This window comes from Venturia canescens, chromosome 5, assembly GCF_019457755.1.
Source record: "Venturia canescens isolate UGA chromosome 5, ASM1945775v1, whole genome shotgun sequence".
In the NCBI taxonomy this organism is placed as follows: Eukaryota; Metazoa; Arthropoda; class Insecta; order Hymenoptera; family Ichneumonidae; genus Venturia; species Venturia canescens.
This window is the reverse complement of record NC_057425.1, coordinates 9,686,356-9,705,311: the sequence shown is the minus strand read 5'-3', so window position 1 is coordinate 9,705,311 and position 18,956 is coordinate 9,686,356. Positions and strand designations below refer to the sequence as shown.

Here is an 18,956-nt window from a genome sequence, read left to right as displayed (position 1 = left end):
TCGTGTATGTAAGTTTGGTTTAATATTATAAGAGATAGACATATTTCTACACAGTACATTTATACTTTTTCTAATACTTTGATTTGAGTATGTGCATATATGAGAATTAAGCTATCTTTGTACAAGATACATTAGTCACGTGCTAGAGTATTTGCAAAAATCATAAATAACATATGAATATGATAAAATTTTTATCATAACATCATTAATCATCATTAAACATCATTAATAACATTTTGCACATGTAATAACGATAAGAATAAAATATGGGTTAGAAGAATGTAAAATAGTTGATTGCGTGATAAACATATTCGACGAAGCAGCCACTCGTTGCTTCCTCGTTTTTATACAATTCAATAAATCATTTTTTCTTCTCCTGCGTCAATTTTTGTCCACATTCTGGTAATATTCTGCAAGGACCTGCCAAGCTTTGGGAGCCACAAAACCGTCCGGAGGAACTTCGCCGGACCTTGCCAAACCTAAAAAATGTTTTATTTTTTAGACATTTTAATGCAAACAATAAATATGATTGATTGTATCCGCTCTTTAAGAATGTTTTGATATTTCGAACAATTCTTCTCATTTTTCGTTTTTGTCTGCTTATCTAGTTGATTTCCAAAAGTTCAAACTCACCGCACATCCTCGTGCCAGATATGAAATCAAAATCTCGCCGACGCTCGAGCCCGAAAAACGATATTCGCTTGTTTTTTGTGTCATAGGATGCTACTTTGAATGGAATTATTTCTAGTGTTTAAATTCCACGAGCCATTGACAATACTCTTGCAGTGTGCGACGGATCGTACAGATTTCCATCGGGTGTCATATTATTATCGGGATGAGAAATTCCAGCCGAATCTCGATGAAAAAATGTGCTCCTGCGTTCATTCGAACTTTCGCGTGCCATTGAACCTGCGAATAGAGGTGAAAAATCTGTATTTAATTGAAATTTGATATTCTTTTGATTTTTTTACTACAATTTCGATATATTTTCTTCATTTTTTATCCATCAGATGAACATGGAATGGTTTTTTTTTTCAATTTTACCTCCACAAGACCCGCGTACATTATTGGACTTGTAAAAATGGCCAAAAGTGTTGATTTGGCGTCCAATATTCTTTCTTCGAGAACAGCTTTATTGTGTTGACGAATTTTCGTCAGCAGAGGCAAGTCGTCGTCTTTTGTTCAACCACCGAGTGGATGCAAAAGCAAAATTGGGTTTTTGAAGCCACGATCGCTCAGCAAACGTTCTCGAGTATCCTTAATAATGAAAATAGTGACGGAACAAAAAATAATGTAATGAATATTCACACATTTATTAATGGTAATAATTTTTGTTCTATACGAGCTGCAGCGTTCCGAGAAAAATGTTGAATAAAATATCAAAATCAAAGATTCTTTTGAGTACAATTCTTGTTTAAAAATTCTTTTTTTCTCTCTTTATGGACTGTCGAAAAACATTTTGTGAAAAACGAAAATGATCGATAGATTTGAAAGTTAAAATTTTTCAGATTCTCGTTCAATTGTGCAGTTATGGAATATAATTGAAATGCTTGTAGCAACGTTACAAAATAATTTACTTGCGTTCATCAGCAAAACGTGTTCATTATGAATAGGATTTCTAAGCTGGAAGGCAAAGACCGCGTCGGCTTTCATTTCCTTGAATTTCAATCGCATTTAACGTATTTCGTTGGGAGTGAGTCTGTACTCGTCAACTTCATCGTGCCATTTGATTTTCTCGAGTACTTCGACGTCACCATCGACTAGCCAATCGCTAGATTTGCAGATAATTTTGACGTACGGATGCCGCTGATCGATTGTGTCAAATTGGCGAGCGCATCTTTCCTCTTTCCGATGATCGTAAAATTCTGGTTTTCTCAAAATAGCTAAAGATTTACCAGCGTATCAAAGGGTTATAGCAGAAAACTTTCCAAACAATTTTTATTCGCAGTGCTTATCGCCAATACTATTGGCACAGATTGGTTCACTTCTGTTCCTTTGTTGCTCAAATATCTCAAATGTTGAGTTCACAGGAATTGGTCTTCTCACATGAAAACAGTCAAGAGAGCTGCCCAACCTGAAAAAAAATTTCAAACCCCAAAAATCATTGAATTTTTGCTATTTTCGTTGCAAATAAACGTTTAGAATTTTGACTCAACAAAAATAATGAATTGAAGGAGAAATAAAAAGAACAAACCTTCTTTCAAAATTTGTAGCCATTGTACATTGGTTTTTGTAGTGCTCTATCAGATCGCTCAAACTATCAAATATCTCACCCCCACCAACGCCGTATTTCAGATGCTGAACTTACTGATCTTCCCACGTGCGATGAGATGGTCAATTGAGGAAATCGTCGTTTATGAAATATTCAAAACAGCGATAGAATGCTTTCGAACTTGAGATCATATAACATGAGTAACAAGATCATCAGTCCTGACCGATAAAACAACGTCTCCTGGTTAGCTCTTCGATTCGCACGAGAAACGATCCGTTTTTTCCTCGCTCGAACATCAAACTTTCGGCTTCTTAGGCGGATGAATGTCCATGGCACCACCTTTCGGTTGTTGGATCCGCACAATCAAGAGGATACTTTAATTCAATAACTTGACCGTTTTTTTATTCTCTCAATTGTCTACCATTTTCCATGTAAAACTGGGCGAGCTCCGAGAGTGTGGCAAATTTTTCACCTCCATAATAAAGATCGTAAAATAATCATCAGCGTTCTGAATCTTAATATGAGTCACTTCACTGTTTCACCTGTAAATAACGCGAATCTTATTATTTCACTTTTTTATTCACCCCAACAAACATATTATCCGTGCTTAAAATATTTTTCTTAACTAACGAACAGTGTAAAGTCACCGGGATTCAAAGAGCTTGGACGTCCCAGAAAGGAACTGTCGTAACCACGTGTTCCATCAAAAGTCGCCACGTTGGGATGAAACAATGTGTATGACTGGCTAAACTCCGCCGACTGGTCACAAATAGTTTTTCGCAGTTATTAAATAATCTATTGACTACTAAACATTACAACGCAATTATTTGTGACCACCTAACGATTCTACATCGATTTAGCTTCAGGTTTAAATGATTGAATGGAAAATGAAAATTGTTCGGCCAACTTTGCTTTAATTCTATTTATTTAATTAAGAATGAGGAGTGACCACTAAATATTTAAATTATGCCACTAATCACCACCTAAAGATTATCTTTAGTTTAAAATTAATTAGAATGCGATTGGTTAATTAAAAACTTATTTGCCCGGCTAAATCCCACCGACTGGTCGACTTTGTCCCTGCCAACTGGTCTCTAGTTTTTTCAAATTATCAAATAATTCAATGACTACTCAACGATAAAACTTGATTATTCATGACCACTGAACGATTTTCTATCAATTTAGCCATTGATTATAATCGATTTGAACAAAAAATAAAAAAATTTCGGCTAACTTGCACCCAAATTTTGTTTAATTTTGTTTATTCGATTATGAAGTAATTAATTACTACTAAACATTTCAAGCATACTACTAATTACCACTTGACAATTCTCTTTCGATTGAGATTTATTAGAATACAATCGGTTGGATGATACCTACTTCAATAGGCTAGACGTAGCCGGTGATTGGGAAATAAATTTTTCAAGTTTTTTAATAATCTAATGACTACTAAACGATTCAACTCGATTATTCGTGACCACTCAACGATTCTCTATTAATTTAGACATTGATTTAATCGATTTGAACAAAAAATAAAAAAATTTCGGCTAACTTGCACCCAAGTTTTGTTTAATTTTGTTTATTCGATTATGAAGTAATTAATTACTACTAAAGATTTCAAGCATACTACTAATTACCACTTTACAATTCTCTTTCGATTGAGACTTATTAGAATATAATCGGTTGGGTAATAACTACTTCAATAGGCTAGACGTAGCCGGTGATTGGGAAATAAATTTTTCGAGTTTTTCAATAATCTAATGACTACTAAACGATTCAACTCGATTATTCGTGACCACTCAACGATTCTCTATTGATTTAGGCATTGATTTAATCGATTTGAACAAAAAATAAAAAAATTTCGGCTAACTTGCACCCAAATTTTGTTTATGCGATTATAAAATAATTAATTACTACTAAACTTTTTAATTACAGTACTGATGACTACTAAACGACCACTTAAAGATATGATTAATAAAAAATTAGAAAAGCGCAAATCATTCGGCCAAGTTTATGGAGGTACTGCGCTACTGCGTTGGTTAGATTTTGGAGGTTGGTAGCAAGGTGACATATTCCCTGGATCGAGAAGGATAGAAAAAAATTGGGCGCATGCCCCCGTGGAAAATAGTAGCTGATGAGGAGAAGAAGAGGATAGAAAAGCACCGATGATTGTGTTGGGTTCGAAGAACACGGAGAGTCAGGGAGTCCAACTGAATCGGAGAAAAAAAAGAATAGTAGAGCACAACAAAATCATTCGCTGACAGACGGTATTCATAACCGTTTCCAATTTTATATGAAACAAAGAATTTCATTGAGAAAACGAGAACTTTGAAAATTCAACAAATACGCACTTCTTCCATTGCAAGATGTTTAAATTTTTGGTGGGTACCCAAATCTTTTACTCAAGTCTAAATACTTGGACCATTTTTAAACCCTCAAAAAAGTCATTGCTTTCGCCTTGAGCTGCAACTCGAAAAAGAAATGACGTGCGTTACACTGTCACTTTTTGTCAAGTGCGACGTTCGATCGAGTACCAAGAATATCACTTATTAAATATTGAATACTTTAAATATTTTCTCGGGTGCTCTTGTTGATATTTTACGATTAATGAAGACCAAATCTAATCCCCATTGCTCATGTAAAATCTTGCTGTTGTGAGAAAAATAAAAAACAGAGTTATTTGCTACTGCCAAAGACTTAGGATCACAGTATTTATAACTGGCCTGAACAAAACTGAATCTCCAATATTATTAAAAATTGAAAAGTCAAGACCATTTTGGTGATTTACCAAAGTGCAGTTATGTAGTACGTATAGTTTACCATTTCAATTATGAATGTATCAATGAGGACATCACCAGAAGAACTTTTGAATTTTCCCTTTGAATGAATTATATTTTTAAAAATACTTTGATCCTAATAATCAAACGAAAAACTTGTGTTGATGGTCCAAGACTTATCCTAATATCAGAACTTAACATGAACAGAAAAGAATAACTTTAGTTAACAAAAAAAATGATCTTTTTGCCTCTTCGTCAAGTCACAATTTTTTTTTCATAAATTTCAAATTAATATAGTGAAAATGTTGTTGCAGATAACCCTTGGAATTGGTATCTATGCAGGAATTTATATAAGTCAACATTATGAGGTAATTTGTTGTGATGGCTCAATGATTTGTCAACATATATTTTCGAGGCAACTTTTTCTGATTGAATTAACCGCTTGAGTTAATAAAAACTAAAATACGTCATTCATCTCAGCCTTCTTTTCTTAGAATGCCTGAAAGAATATTTTGATGCTATTTATAAGTTGCAAGTCAATGAATATGTTAATTGACATCCATGAATATGACCAACAGGTACCGCGAGTGGACGAACCTTCTAAACTATTAGAAAGGCTAAAAGATTTTACGGATGAATATAAAAAGAAGTAGAGGGCTTTGGGGATAAGCCAAACAGGGAGAGAAGATAAAATAAAATGTAAAAGAAATTGTAAATAATCATTTGTTTTACTGTTACATATATTTTTGTTGATATTTTGCTTCTTTAAATATAAACTTCCTGCAAACTTTACATTGTTTTTATTCACCAAACCCGTCTCTTTCATCTGTTAAAGTGTTTCTTAACACAAAGGTATTCCACCCTTCATACCATTAATCCCTCTCTAGGCTCATGAACTAGATATAAACAAGACCTCCGCCCGAATATTCTATTCTAGCTTGAGGTTCTACAAATGCTAGCCAGTCTGAAGCGTGTGTGGGCAGCAATCCCATTGATTGACATTTGTATAGAGCAAGCGCTATGTTGACCAATTGCCCGAGGAAAAATACAAACTTTTGGCCAAATACGTGAGTACCCTCGATCACTTTGAAAGCTGAAACATTTAAATGTTGGTTTATTGACGTTTTGTGTCAGAGTATAACTTCAATTGATTGGTCATAGTCATCAATATCAAAATTTTCCAATTCCATCCTTCATTGTATTTCACACTACTAAGATGAGTCAAACAATTACAAAAAAGAGAAAAATTACAGTTTCATTTCACTATGAGAAAATGAAAGATTGTTTTTTTAATGTATAATAGAGCTAAATTTTTATCCAGACTTTTTCTTCTAGTACTCTATTGCTCCACCAAAATATCAATGTTTTTGCATGTGTTGTCACATGAGAATGCAAGAACAATTGATGCTTAAAAAATTTTATGCGAAAACTGAGTAAGATTGCTTTTAATATGAAACTTCAAAATAGTGTCATGACACAAATAAAACTAATCGATTTAATTTAAATTTTCGAATAACTATCAAAACTATTGAACAAGTAAATTTTAAATTCAATCACGAGTCACAGTAATGTACCATGGAAACAGAAGGACAAACATATCTTGAAATATAGATATTCTGAATAGGATAAAATCTCAAAGCGAGTACTTCAAAAGTGTGATATTTGAAAAAGCAATAAAATTGAATACAATGAATTTACAAAAGATAACGAAAAAAATTTGCTTACTTTGTTGGAGAGAAAAGAGAGCCTTTACTGGCCTGGTTATTAGCATTCCAACCATCATAATAGGAAAAATTGATATGGAATTTCCAGCCATAAACATGATGAACAAATTCATGGGAACTTGCTTTAATGGACCAAGTGCCAAGTCCCATGATTTTTTAATTATTAAATGATTAGAATCGTTATCCCGCTGCATCTCTGTGTTTTGTAAAAGTGCAGCAGATGGTGTATATCCCGGTGGTGATGGTATTTCTTTGTCCTGTTTGATCCTTGAATGATTCATCTTATTAATAACACGAATCATTGAAATAATAAAAAAAAAAAAAAAAACTCGCTTTGGTTGTTATTTCGGTATACTAATCCACTTTGTCATACGCACTTGTGTGAAAAATCCAACGCCCACTTCAACTTTTTAACATTTTGTTTCGCCAAAGCCATTGTCTCGTTGAATTTATCTAAAAAATATCAACCTTTGTGGATTCACGATTTATTTTCCTTAATCTCTCTTATTACTTATAAATATGAATCTATACGTATACGTCAAATTAAGAATTGATAGCATGGAAAGGTTATGCGACAAGGATATATGTATGAATATTGATGGTTTGAAGCAATGAAGTCTTGTCTTGACCGATGGCAACCGATGGACGACAAGAAATAAGCAGGCGGTAAACGGATAGTATTTTCAGGTATAGCTAAAATTATTGACTCTAAATGGTGGCGCTCGTGCAAAGAGTGTTGTCGGCGCCAAAGAACTGAGACGCGGTTGACGCGGTTTCATTTATAGTTCTGTATATAGTCGTGTAGTTCAATAATCGAAAATAAAATTGTATATTTTACTAATGACCCAGAAACAAACTAAATAAAACGTGTCACGAGACGAAAATTGTCAGTTTGTATAACACGGACGTTTACGATCGCAACGCCTTGCTTCCATTTATTTCAAGCTTCTGCGGACGTGTTTTTTAGGATAGTACGCGTGTCTACTTCTTTTTTCTATAGTTCCCCCGGTTCTCAGCGACAAAATAAATCATGGCTGATGTAATAGAAATTGAAAATAATAATATCCCACTCTCTAATGATCCGAGAAATGTGGATCCAGAAATTAATGCGAGCTGTTTAATGTCATATGACGAATTCTTTACCAATTTTCTACTGGAAAACAAACCTTGTGTATTTCAATCAGCCATAACTCAGGAATGGCGATGCAGACGGGACTGGAATGCGAATGGGGCGCCAAATTTCAAAATCCTCTCAGATCTCTTCGGTATGAGCGACTAATTTTTTATTTCTTAATTGCAAACGACAAAAAAAATTACTGATTCCAAGAGTATGCATAGAACAGTAGAACCATATTTTTTGTGACACCCGATTTTTACATAGTGCTTTAACGTAGTTCATACACGAAATGATTTTTTTTTTAAATCTTGAAAAACAGAGTTTCAATAGGTAATCTACTGACACGCATGTCAAATTTTGAAGGGTTTTGTCTTATTGGTCAGTTGGATAAACGTGTGTTTATAGATATAAAAAAAAACACAGGGGTATAGGGACCATGCGTAAGGAATCATTTATCTTTCCATATAACGAATGAACACTTCTTACCAAGTTTATGAAAAAGTACACAATAACAATGAAGTAACGGTCCACTTGAAAACCGACTAAATTAATAATCTTTGTTCATATTTTACAATACAAACGTTTCAACGAAAATGAAATACCCCTGAATTAAAAATGAAGATAAGGATGAAAAATCAGAGCGAAAGAAAGTATCCGAATAGAAAAATAAATTTTTAAAAATAAAAAAAAACAATGATAAATCGTAAAACGTGACTAATAAAAAATGAGACTAAAAAAATGTTTGTTGTTGCTATATTTGATTATAGATAGAAATGAAATGGAATTATAACTGCGATGCCGATGATATGTTTATAGGAAATTGCAAAGCACCCGTTGCAGATTGCAACAAACAATACTACAATTGCCAGTTGAAGAATGACATGACAATAAAAAACTATATCGATTATTGGATCGAATACAGGGAGAAAAATTATCCTTCTGACATGGATGTTTTATATTTGAAGGATTGGCACTGCGTCAAGGAATACAAAAATCTTTTTTTGTATAGCGTGCCAAAGTTTTTTGCATCAGATTGGCTGAACGAATATTATATCGCCCATCCGGAATTGAAGGACGACTACATGTTCGTTTACATGGGACCAAAAGGCACATGGTATCGTTGAAATGAAATCTCCATTTGTTTTAGTGCAACAGGTAAATAGTCATAACTTGGAGCTAACGAAGTAATGTTTAGGACACCATTCCACGCAGACGTTTTTACTTCGTACAGCTGGTCAGCAAATATCGTTGGTAAAAAGAAGTGGCTTCTTTTTCCTCCTGGTGAAGAAAATACTCTACGAGATTCTCATGGACAATTGTGTTTCGACGCATCGACCGACGCATTATTAGAAAATTCTCTAAAGTATCAGAATTTCAATGAAAACACTTCGAAGAGCTTCGAAATCATACAAAATGAGGGGGAAATTATTTTTGTACCTTCCGGATGGCATCATCAAGTTTGGAATTTGGTAATATTTCATTTTCGTATGATTCAACTTTTTCAGTCACAGAGTGGGACCGCTACGGTCCCAGGAAAAATTACCTCACTGAAAAGGAGTATCTAGGGGTTTTATAGTCACTCATCACGAATATTAAGTCAGATTTTTCAAATTTTAAATAGTGGATCGAATATGGCAAAGGTGAAATTCCCAATACTTATTAATTTTTCTAAAACTTTGTACTTATGAGTTTTCGGGGTTGCTGATCACGAATCCGGCATTCGATTTTCAAAATTCAAAATAGCGGATCTAAAATGACAGACATGAAATTAAAAAAATTAAAAAATAAAAAGAAAACAACAAAAAACTCTGTCGAACTGCTTGGAGAAAAAATCCTCCTACCGTGTTTGGAGGAATCGCTTCGCTGAGGAATGAATTTGGAAAAAGGCTGTCTGACTCTATACTGAATGAAAATATTTGAAATTTTTTAACAGGAAGATACGATCTCGGTAAATCACAACTGGATAAATGGCTGCAACGTATGGAATTCGTGGCAATCGATGAGAAACGAGCTGTCAGCGGTGATGAGAGAAGTTGCAGATTGTCGAGAAATGGACGATTGGGAAAATCATTGTCAACTGATGCTTGGCTCATCTTACGGCATGAATTATCGACAATTTTACAAATTTTTATCGTTCATAGTTACGGAAAGATTGAACGTCTTAAAAAAGGGTGTCGAAGCTTATCGAAGCTTTGAAAAGTGGAAGATCGGCCCGCAACATTGTTACTTTGATCTCAACCAAGCGAAAATTGTATTAACTAGCATAATCGATGACAGTAAAGAAAAGGGTATCTACGAGCTCGTTTTTTCTACAGATCCAGTTGACGATCTTCTTGACGAAATAAACAACGTTTGTATTTTAAAGTTCAAATAAAATTGAACAACCAGAAAAAATGCTCGTTTTTTTCTATATTTGTAACATTTTTATTATAATTTACACCACGTTAAAAATTGTAGATTCCCTCAATTTTTGTTTTTCAATTTGTGTATGCATATGTACATTATTATGAGGCAGTAATGACCAAGTTTACATTCCAAAATCTAGATCCCTTTCGATTAGTTGCTAATTTTTCATTTATATTTATTTCTATAGATACGAACGCTCGTACATTTTTGGACGTCTTGATAAAGCCATTATTTTTTCATTATTTGCCACTAAATGAATACTTTATACTGTACTTCTGAATCGAGGCTTCGATTATTTGAGCACTATCAATGCTATAACAAAAATAGCCATTTGTTATTGGAGTTTTTCCACATGTTTAGAAAAAATGGGATGCAGTAAAACAAAGTCTTGTTTTTTGTCTCTTGAAAAATCAGGTGTAGCAAAGGGGAGGCGAATACAAAAAAAAATCGAGACCTCGATCAGAGTGGGCCGACAAATTACAATTCTCAAGAACGGAAAAGCATCAGGGCTCTGGAATGTAAGCTGGCATGCAGTGCCAATCTATTTATATATTTTAATAGAAATTTACAATTTTTCATAAACTTTCAGGGAAATCGAAAAATAATCACCGGAGTCAACGTTGACATTTTTTTTCGAGCATTCGAATTGATGAAAAAATTATGCGTATGTAAAATACTTACCCTCCCTTGTTTCAGAAGGCAAAAAAAAATATATTTGTATCTTAGGGTGTGTGGGCAAAAAACGATATTGTTTTCTCCTTCTTTCTCCTAAAAAAAATACTACCGAGACCTCTGATCATCGTATCATAACTCTTCAGGAAAAAATTACACAAAAACCACAAGAATATTTTTTTATGAAAAATTGATTTCTCTACGAAAAAAGTCCTTATGAACAATTAGCTCGGAGCAACCGTTTCAGTGCTACCACCGTTTGAAGTGAAAAATTGATAAAAAAAATTTTTATAAGACTCAAAATCAAATTTTTCGTATATCACGAACAACCTTTTCTTGGTAGTTTTTCGTAAAGAAGTACTTCTTCAGTTAGAAAATTTTTATGATTATTGTGATTTTAAATTTTTTATAAAATCACGTACTTTTATCATTTTCATAAAATTATTGCAAAAATATTTTGTGCTTGGTTTTCATAAGACAACAATGTTCTACTTGAAGCATCCAAACTATGGGAGTATTTTTGGTTTTATAGTATTGTAACATTCCTCGTTGTGGCTTTAACAAAAAAATCATTCGTTGAATTCGATTGTTAATAAAATTGCTCCACGAAATTATCCGTTAGACAAATTTGTTATAAATTGCAAAGTTGTCAAGATACTTGGCGACTTTATGATTTCTTATTAAGAGAGACAGAGAGAGAGAAAGCGAGGGGTGATAGTTGTAGAGCGGCGTCTTCACTCAATACTGCGTTTACTTATTTTTGCCAATGTAGGCCTTGTTCGATGAACAATTATTCGAACAAGTAAATAAAATAAAACAGTTCGAAAACCAGCATAGTTGTTTGCAATAAGCGAAAAGAAAAATTATAAGTGGTTGACATGCATCGGTGGCGATACAGAGGTATGCACTAAAGTCAGAACGAGTGTATATGGACAAAAATGAACGGTTCACGTTTCAGCTTCAACGGAATCCTTTTTTCTGCTGTACTGGTAATAGGCTAATAATTCATTTGTTGAGAAGACAGTCGATAGTATAAAGAAAATTAATAAATCGACAAATAAAGATTTTGTTTTTTTTCTAAAGAATTAGAACTATCAATTGCGACGAAACGTGCATATCCTACTCTTGTCGTATCGTAAAACTTACAATTTATTCAACTTCTTTTCATATAAAACAACCAACGGTTATTTGCCCTTTCTCAAACATAGTTATGAATCCGTGTATTGTTTTACGTACTATCAATTGATTAAGCATAAATAGCCGTATATATATACGAGAATCATTATATATATGTTGTATAGTATTTACATTATAATCTTAATAAAAATGTACAAAATCTATACGACAAGTATGGTCGTCGGTTGGGAGATAAAATTTTTCAATCGATGCATGTTTTAGTCACAAACAACGAAAGCGTATTTGTCATATCTTTTCTTATTTGACATCCGGAACGTGAAAATAATACGTTCCATTTACTATCCAGAAATAATGATCAAATTACCTGATTTCTATAATATATACACATAAGTATTTCTTTTTGTTTTTTTTTTAGTCAGATCAACGAGAATTTCCGCTCTGAAGCATAATTTTTGAACTTTGGTCACATAAATATATTCAACGATATGCGTGTTATTTTTTTCGTTTTCTTCTTTCCTCCTGGACTTTTGATAAATCAAATTTGTCGAATTATTGTGTCTTGTTGTTTCACTAGCTTGGTACAGAAGCCCCTAATGATAATAGCTTTTATTCTCATAAGTTTTACTTTGAGCTTTATGTTTTTTATATGAAAAACAAGTATGTGTGCGTTGGGTACCAAGGATCAATATTACTTCACCGGAAAGAATAGAAAATAAAAATTTCTCCCATTAATGATTTTTGTGCGAAGAGAGAAATGGGGTGAAAAATGAAGGAATCCTCGATGATTTATCATTCGAATTGCAATTTTCCCTGGTGTAGATATTTACGGAATCGAGTGTGTCGCAGGATATATAGAACGATACATTGAAATAATTAGAAAAACAATAAGTGAATTAGCGAAAAGCTTCACACGGTTCAACAATTTCTTCTCAATTAAAAAAATATATGTAACTTTCGCTTCGATTTGTCTGTTCTCATAATTACAATTATCTATCTTTTTAGCGCAAAATAATGTTATTTAATTTTGTTTGCTACGTGTTCGATAATATTAATAATAGTAGTACGAAATTGTGTCAGTGACTACGGTCGATAAGACGCATGATTTCCGCCAATAGATGCTTAAAATATACTCTATGTGTTAACGAAATAATTAACCCTTACAGTACACATTAGGATCATACATGATCTCAGATTGTGAACTATTCCAGCCAAAATCAATCAACTCTCATAATCAAGTTCACCATGCCTTGAATTTATGAAGGAAAATGGATTCGTCATCGTATGATCATAATCGATACAGCGATTAAACCTGATTTTGATGAAACTTTAAAAATACCTAGTGTGTATGATGAGGGTTAATTTAATTACACGTCATTTGTCTCGAAACAAAGATTTTACATTGATCAATAGAAGTTTGGCGATATATATATAAAATTGTTGTTTCGTTGAAATTCAATTTGTTCAATTCAAAAGAAAAACCGCTACACTCTCATATTCTCAGCTTGCATGGCAAGTATATGTCCAATTATTATTTAATAATCCGCAGATTTCTTTCTAGTCGTTGATACATTTCCATCTTCAACAATTAACAAAGTTCGAACGATCGGACTGAATTGACCCTACGGATTTTTCATGTATAGATTTCTTTTATACCTATATAATAGATACATACATTATATATCTTTTTGTCTCTTTACTACTCATTACTGTGATGCTCTGCGAAATATTTGAATTTTTTTCCGCACGAATTACGGCCATTTTTTCGCCTTCAGAAAAAACAAACAAACAAATTTCGCGATAGTTCTCTAAAACTGCGAGGTTCGAGGAGCACGGGAAGATCCGTCTTCTTATAGAATAAGTCACCTATTGGAAATCCCTTTCGTAACATATCTAAAAGCGAACTAAAACATATGGATAAAGCCGCGACAGGGGGAAGATAAAAAGGCACAAGAAAATGACATAGATATCAGTTACATTCAACAAATGTTTACCCTAATTAGACCTTTCTTATGTAACGATTCGTTATTAACAAAGAAACGTGTGAAAAAAATATCGTTGGAGAAAGTGAACAAAAATAGGAGATGAAAATGAATTCTCTCGTACTCCTCACTGCGCGAGGTTGAAAAAAATACGCGACTCAGATAGGATGTGCTACGGGGACCGACATGAGAGGAGGCGGAACGGTCGTCGCTGGACTCGTTACTGGTGTCGCTGGTGTCACCGCTGCGGGTATCGGCGCCGAAGGAATTGGTTGTTGAATTTGCCTCGGTGGGGACAGCAACTCTTGCCTGTCTCGTTCCCTTTCTCGTCCAGGTCGCCAAGCTTCGAGAAGGGATTCAACGCGCTCGTCGGTCGGTCCCCAACGCGCAGCTCCAGCCGCATTTTGTAACCAAACGACCAAAGTTCCGTGGGCTGCTCTGATATTAACGTCTCCTCTGAAAATAAATTATTATCATTCACACGAGAAACTTGAAATTTATATCAAAAACGGTCCATTATATTGAACGAAAAATATAATAAAAGATGGCTCCGCGATCGGTCTGGCGTTCAATATTGTGTGATAAGTCATACCATTGTTGAGGTTATTTTGAAAAAACAAAGGGTGGCAGACAAGAAGCCATTCTCTGTGGTCAAAAGAAGTTGACTATACTCATGAAATAGCCGCAACCAGAGACTAGATTTTTTTTTAATATTTCAAGCTCTTTCGTTTTCAATTACAAATTAGAATTAAATTGCCATCCGAGCTTTGGTTACGATTACTTGGTAAAATGTGCATAATTTATTGGGCCATCGCGTTATCTAGAGACGCGGCAGTGTCTTGACATAATGATTTAGGTTTGCTAATTTCCTGCTTTGTGAAACGTAAAAAAAGGAAAACAAAACAAAATGAGAATTGTTGAAACATTAAAAAATAAATAAATAGTAAAAGAGTAGTTGGTCGGAACGTACTTTGACATAATGTGCTGAAAGCCGTGTCTGTATTCGTGCTCCATGGCGGGTACGACAACCTGCTTACGTTTGAAGTGACTACCCTCGAGTTTGATGAGGGCATTGGGCGCGGGATCGCGCCATTCAGGGAGAAAAACAACGAAGGAAAGTGGCTCGGGCGAGTCGGCGAGTAAGCGTTCAAAATGATTGACCATCGCTTCCATGAGCTCCTCGCAGTAAGGTGGATTTGCTTGAAAGGAACCAGTGACTGGCCTGAAATCAAGGAAGGGTCCTCTCGAGCCGAAGTACGAATCAGTGTCAGCGAAGGTCGAGCAATATTGTCTGAAGTAACAATTTAATGGGGAAGCGAAACACTCAAATGTAACCCCGAAAGAACGATGAAGGCACTCGAATACGGTTACCGGTAAAGCCATTTGCGAGGCTTGTCCCTCGTTTACGCCGAGATAAGCTTGATAACGTTTGAGCATACACCACACACGAGGTAAAAACATTTCAAATTTTTTATCATCGAAACAATTGTAACGATAGAGATGCTCAAGTTTAGTGAGATGCATGTTGTTGATGCTCATCGTGTCCCCGTGATAACGTAGCATGGTTTGTTCACGTTCCGGCAAATATTCAATGTGAGGCAACCGCGGGGCTGGTAATGAAAATTGCACCGGATAACACCATACTTTGCGTTGTGTACTAGCAGGTCCGCCAAGAGGTATAACATCACCAAGACCATTGTCCTTCAATATCTGATTGTTTTTCTCTTTGACCTTTTTCGCATAATCGGTCGATAAATGATAAATCTTTAGGCAAATCCCTTCGACGCTATTCTTCACCGTTTCCGTCAAATGCGGTTGACACTGTCGTTTCAAATGTGCCAATCGATCCTGGAAATCATCAAAGGTCGCGCCAACTGTACGCCTCAGCCATTGAAACGTCTCCTCTGCATTCCACTTGACGACTTTACGACTGTTGGCCGTTGCCGATCTTGATTCAATCATTTTTTTCGCTGCTTCGGCATAACGTGACAATTGTTTACGCGCGTCTCCGGTGAATTTCGGGCGGACCAATTTTATAGGTATGTCGTTCATTACCTCCCGGTACATCGATTTCGATATTTCCGGGAAACATTGACTCGGTAATAACGGATCTGAACCGCAATCTATCACTTTCCGCTCCATCAGCCAACGATTGAACGAATCCTTCGGCGCGTCTATCGCTTCTCGGGTGTGACACAACTCTTGATAACATTGACGTAATTTTGCCAGTAAACTGCAACGTAAAGCTTCCACGTCTGGATGTACGTGCAACAAATTCGATGGTGCTCTCTCGTATATTATCACATTCGTTGGGATTTCCAAGTCCCACGGACCCCTGTCAAGATTAAAAAATATAAATGATCTATCCCGTTATCCCAACTCGATGAGATTAAGAGGAAATATTTCCAACGTTTATTTTACTATCGTTGTGGTATTTACGTACGCTAAAATGAATTTTTTCACCACTGGCATGGCATTGCCCTCTTCGGAAGCTCGTCTTTTTAAAGGTCCTCCCGGGGTACCAGGTGGTATCGGCCCATTACCCGGCACAGGAGATGCTCCGCAGATTCCCAGCGGATCCGTAATGGGATCGAACTACAAAATTTTTGTGTATTTTCTTATTTGGTAGTTTATAGTAATAATTGAACTGTCTAACGAGTAATGTTCTGTCTAATATGTAAAAATAATGTCACATAGGCTATTGGTCTTAATTTTCAGCAATAAAATTAAATTTTCAAATTTGAGTTCTTTCATTGAAATGACTTGATGCAGAATACTTTCAACTCAATTGAATAAAATCAAAATAATATGAATTATGAGATATTTTATCAATTAGCCTTAATAAATACAGTTCTTGGTCCATCAAATGTTACTTATATTTCAGGATGAACAAAAAAAAAATACCTGTGGCTTCAAAGAAGGCATCACCCACAGAGATTCTCCAGTTAATTTGTTCCAAAAATAAGGTCTATTCTCTCGTTTACTCCAAAATTTTTTCCATCCTTGTTGCTGAAGTTCCATAGATAATTCTGCTTCGGGAAATCCAGCCACCGCATTCATTAAATGCGCCGCTGGAGTCGGTTGTTGAAGGTGCATTGTATCGGAAACTGCTTGTACCGGAGGTGAAGGGGCTACGTGTTTGGTAGCGGCAAGTGTGAGAGTGACCGGAGTAACAGAGGTATTAACATCCTGTTGAGGGTTTTGATGAAGTTGGTGGTGATGATGATGATGATGACCCATAACAGGTAGAAGAGACGAAGGCTGACTTGTCAAAACTTCCCAAGCCGAAGCGCTTGACCCCTCTTGTTTTCCTCCGCTAACTTCGTTCATCGCAATCCTTGTACTTTTTATAATCTTTGTACAAATCTACAAATTTCATAATTGTATCAATTGATAATGGACGTTGTTGAGAATCATGAAAATAACATTGAAAATCTACGATGGTGATAGTGGTAATTGAACGTAGAAAATGCGAAGAAATAAAAAGCGCGCGTAAACGATCCAAGTAAAAATCAAATAATGCGATCGAAATAACCCAAGCCTAAAGAGACTACATTTATCCTGTTTAACTCGATCCAATTGAATGTTCTATAATTGAATATATTCGGACAATAACTTTAGCGAGTATTTTATTGCAGGAAAAACATGCATTATTCACGATTGAACCGGTTCGGGAACTTTGTGACAGAACTTGTCGTGCGAATGTTTGTTTACATACCAATAACCCGTACCACTCGTTTCACTCGATATTACGATCGCACGACCCGCAGGAATGACCATAAGTGTGTCAATCCGTTTAGCACACTTACCGATTATTATTTTGAATGTCGATTTAGTTATAATACATTATGTATCTAAGATTCATTCATCATTTGTGAAATTTGACGCAACGTACTCCACCCGTGAGACGCCATTTGCTTGAAACTGTTGAAAAACGAAAAATGAGGCGAGGGGTCCGGGGAAGGAGGGAGAGAGCGATGGTCGCGCGACGGCGACGACAAAAAATTCTTTGGTCATGCGCACTATGATGCGCATATTTATATGTACTGCTTCTTGCAACTGCTTGTTTGGAAAAGTCGGTCGCCATGTTTCTTCTAACTTCATTTAGATCTGCATTTTATTTGTTTGATTGACAATATATACATTTGTAAATAATATTAAAAATCTGTACATACAATTATGTTGTCACCGCCAATACAGAATAAAACATGCCAAATAAAACAAGGACAAAGAATTTGGGTGATTCAGTAAGCTCTGTGAATTCAGCCGCCTCATTTTCGATGGATTTTTGTTCAAGACGATCGCGATTACATGCTGCAGTCGGTAAGAAACCCGCTGCGGGTTTTTTTTTGAAGGCTTCATATTATCAGAAAATACACGAATAACATTTCATTCTCTATTCATATCCGAGGAAACAAGTGTCACTTTTTGATTCTATAAGAAACCTCCATAAATTCTGATTAATATAGGTTATGATTGGAATTCGATTGCAGAATATTCTGCAATTGGAAAATATTTTCTGCAATTGCGACGGTTTGAAAATTTCAAATTACAACGTATCTGAATTCTTCTTTTAAGGATTTCACGGACGGTCACCTACTGCTGACACGTGGAAAAGTGACAACCAAGTAAGTCGACTGTAATTATGGCGGTTTTCTACTAAATATAAATGAGGAATCAACTGTTGGCAACAACCGACTGATGCGAATAGTTAGAGGTGAGCACGGCTCTACGAGTGACATACGAATTCCTGTTATTTTCTCGTCTTCAGAAATAGATTCATTCACGCAACACAATAGCAAAAAATCGTCGATGTCGGTACCGTTACCAACGGAGATAAGATGATTTGAATAGAAATTTCCTTTGATTATCGTCACGATTTTCATAGCAGAAACTGAAAGAGGATTCCGATTCTTTCAATTTTTTAATATT

At 35.2% G+C, this 18,956-nt stretch overlaps 4 protein-coding genes, 1 long non-coding RNA gene and 1 pseudogene across 8 annotated transcripts in view; 3 read left to right on the top strand and 3 right to left on the bottom strand.

Annotated features, from left to right (window-relative positions):
• On the bottom strand, nucleotides 1-2,543 carry LOC122410869 (bifunctional 3'-phosphoadenosine 5'-phosphosulfate synthase-like; annotated as a pseudogene).
• A 1,717-nt stretch (nucleotides 2,544-4,260) lies between these two features.
• Nucleotides 4,261-5,730, top strand: LOC122411120 (uncharacterized). The gene is made up of 3 exons (XR_006261088.1): nucleotides 4,261-4,593; nucleotides 5,304-5,357; nucleotides 5,568-5,730. It is a non-coding gene; the product is annotated as an uncharacterized lncRNA (long non-coding RNA).
• Nucleotides 5,712-7,938, bottom strand: EMC4 (ER membrane protein complex subunit 4). 2 transcript variants are annotated; one of them, XM_043419673.1, is made up of 4 exons: nucleotides 7,880-7,938; nucleotides 7,091-7,166; nucleotides 6,715-6,980; nucleotides 5,712-6,082 (listed from the first exon to the last, which is right to left on the bottom strand). In XM_043419673.1, exons 2-4 carry the CDS (start codon nucleotides 7,147-7,149, stop codon nucleotides 5,886-5,888), a joined length of 522 nt encoding a protein of 173 aa, XP_043275608.1. In that variant the 5' UTR covers nucleotides 7,150-7,166; nucleotides 7,880-7,938; the 3' UTR covers nucleotides 5,712-5,885. The 2 variants fall into 2 exon arrangements, with proteins under 2 accessions (XP_043275608.1, XP_043275607.1); XM_043419672.1 differs by lacking the exon at nucleotides 7,880-7,938 and adding an exon at nucleotides 7,621-7,662.
• JMJD4 (jumonji domain containing 4) lies at nucleotides 7,478-11,141 on the top strand. Of its 2 annotated transcripts, none has more exons than XM_043419669.1 (4): nucleotides 7,478-7,978; nucleotides 8,647-8,944; nucleotides 9,026-9,299; nucleotides 9,764-11,141. In XM_043419669.1, exons 1-4 carry the CDS (start codon nucleotides 7,744-7,746, stop codon nucleotides 10,202-10,204), a joined length of 1,248 nt encoding a protein of 415 aa, XP_043275604.1. In that variant the 5' UTR covers nucleotides 7,478-7,743; the 3' UTR covers nucleotides 10,205-11,141. The 2 variants fall into 2 exon arrangements, with proteins under 2 accessions (XP_043275604.1, XP_043275606.1); XM_043419671.1 differs by lacking the exon at nucleotides 7,478-7,978 and adding an exon at nucleotides 8,283-8,476.
• Nucleotides 11,142-12,039: 898 nt separating this feature from the next.
• Nucleotides 12,040-17,963, bottom strand: Pcif1 (Phosphorylated CTD-interacting factor 1). 2 transcript variants are annotated; one of them, XM_043419657.1, is made up of 5 exons: nucleotides 17,743-17,963; nucleotides 16,929-17,390; nucleotides 16,468-16,619; nucleotides 14,995-16,359; nucleotides 12,040-14,480 (listed from the first exon to the last, which is right to left on the bottom strand). In XM_043419657.1, exons 2-5 carry the CDS (start codon nucleotides 17,352-17,354, stop codon nucleotides 14,183-14,185), a joined length of 2,241 nt encoding a protein of 746 aa, XP_043275592.1. In that variant the 5' UTR covers nucleotides 17,355-17,390; nucleotides 17,743-17,963; the 3' UTR covers nucleotides 12,040-14,182. The 2 variants fall into 2 exon arrangements, with proteins under 2 accessions (XP_043275592.1, XP_043275593.1); XM_043419658.1 differs by having other exon boundaries at nucleotides 17,834-17,963.
• A 134-nt stretch (nucleotides 17,964-18,097) lies between these two features.
• The window catches only part of LOC122411117 (dopamine receptor 1-like), a 61,560-nt gene continuing 60,701 nt past the window's right edge, over nucleotides 18,098-18,956 (top strand). The window contains exons 1-2 of the mRNA XM_043419666.1: nucleotides 18,098-18,347; nucleotides 18,603-18,652. Of these exons, the coding sequence (XP_043275601.1) occupies nucleotides 18,233-18,347; nucleotides 18,603-18,652 (165 nt within the window). The 5' untranslated portion in view covers nucleotides 18,098-18,232. The remainder of the gene's footprint in view (nucleotides 18,348-18,602; nucleotides 18,653-18,956) is intronic.

What these genes read in the sequence shown, in the direction of transcription:
- EMC4 (XM_043419672.1), bottom strand. Translation starts at nt 7,648, where the DNA reads ATGGAAGCAAGGCGTTGCGATCGTAAAC. An exon ending in AAGGCGTTGCGATCGTAAAC is followed by an intron (nt 7,167 to 7,620) that starts GTCCGTGTTATA and finishes GATATTTTTTAG; the next exon opens with ATAAATTCAACGAGACAATG. An exon ending in TCTCTTTTCTCTCCAACAAA is followed by an intron (nt 6,083 to 6,714) that starts GTAAGCAAATTT and finishes TAAATGTTTCAG; the next exon opens with CTTTCAAAGTGATCGAGGGT.
- JMJD4 (XM_043419669.1), top strand. Translation starts at nt 7,744, where the DNA reads ATGGCTGATGTAATAGAAATTGAAAATAATAATATCCCACTCTCTAAT. An exon ending in AATCCTCTCAGATCTCTTCG is followed by an intron (nt 7,979 to 8,646) that starts GTATGAGCGACT and finishes ATATGTTTATAG; the next exon opens with GAAATTGCAAAGCACCCGTT. An exon ending in ATGGGACCAAAAGGCACATG is followed by an intron (nt 8,945 to 9,025) that starts GTATCGTTGAAA and finishes AGTAATGTTTAG; the next exon opens with GACACCATTCCACGCAGACG.
- Pcif1 (XM_043419657.1), bottom strand. Translation starts at nt 17,354, where the DNA reads ATGAACGAAGTTAGCGGAGGAAAACAAGAGGGGTCAAGCGCTTCGGCT. An exon ending in TGCCTTCTTTGAAGCCACAG is followed by an intron (nt 16,620 to 16,928) that starts GTATTTTTTTTT and finishes AAAATTTTGTAG; the next exon opens with TTCGATCCCATTACGGATCC. An exon ending in TTTCAGCACATTATGTCAAA is followed by an intron (nt 14,481 to 14,994) that starts GTACGTTCCGAC and finishes ATTTATTTTCAG; the next exon opens with AGGAGACGTTAATATCAGAG.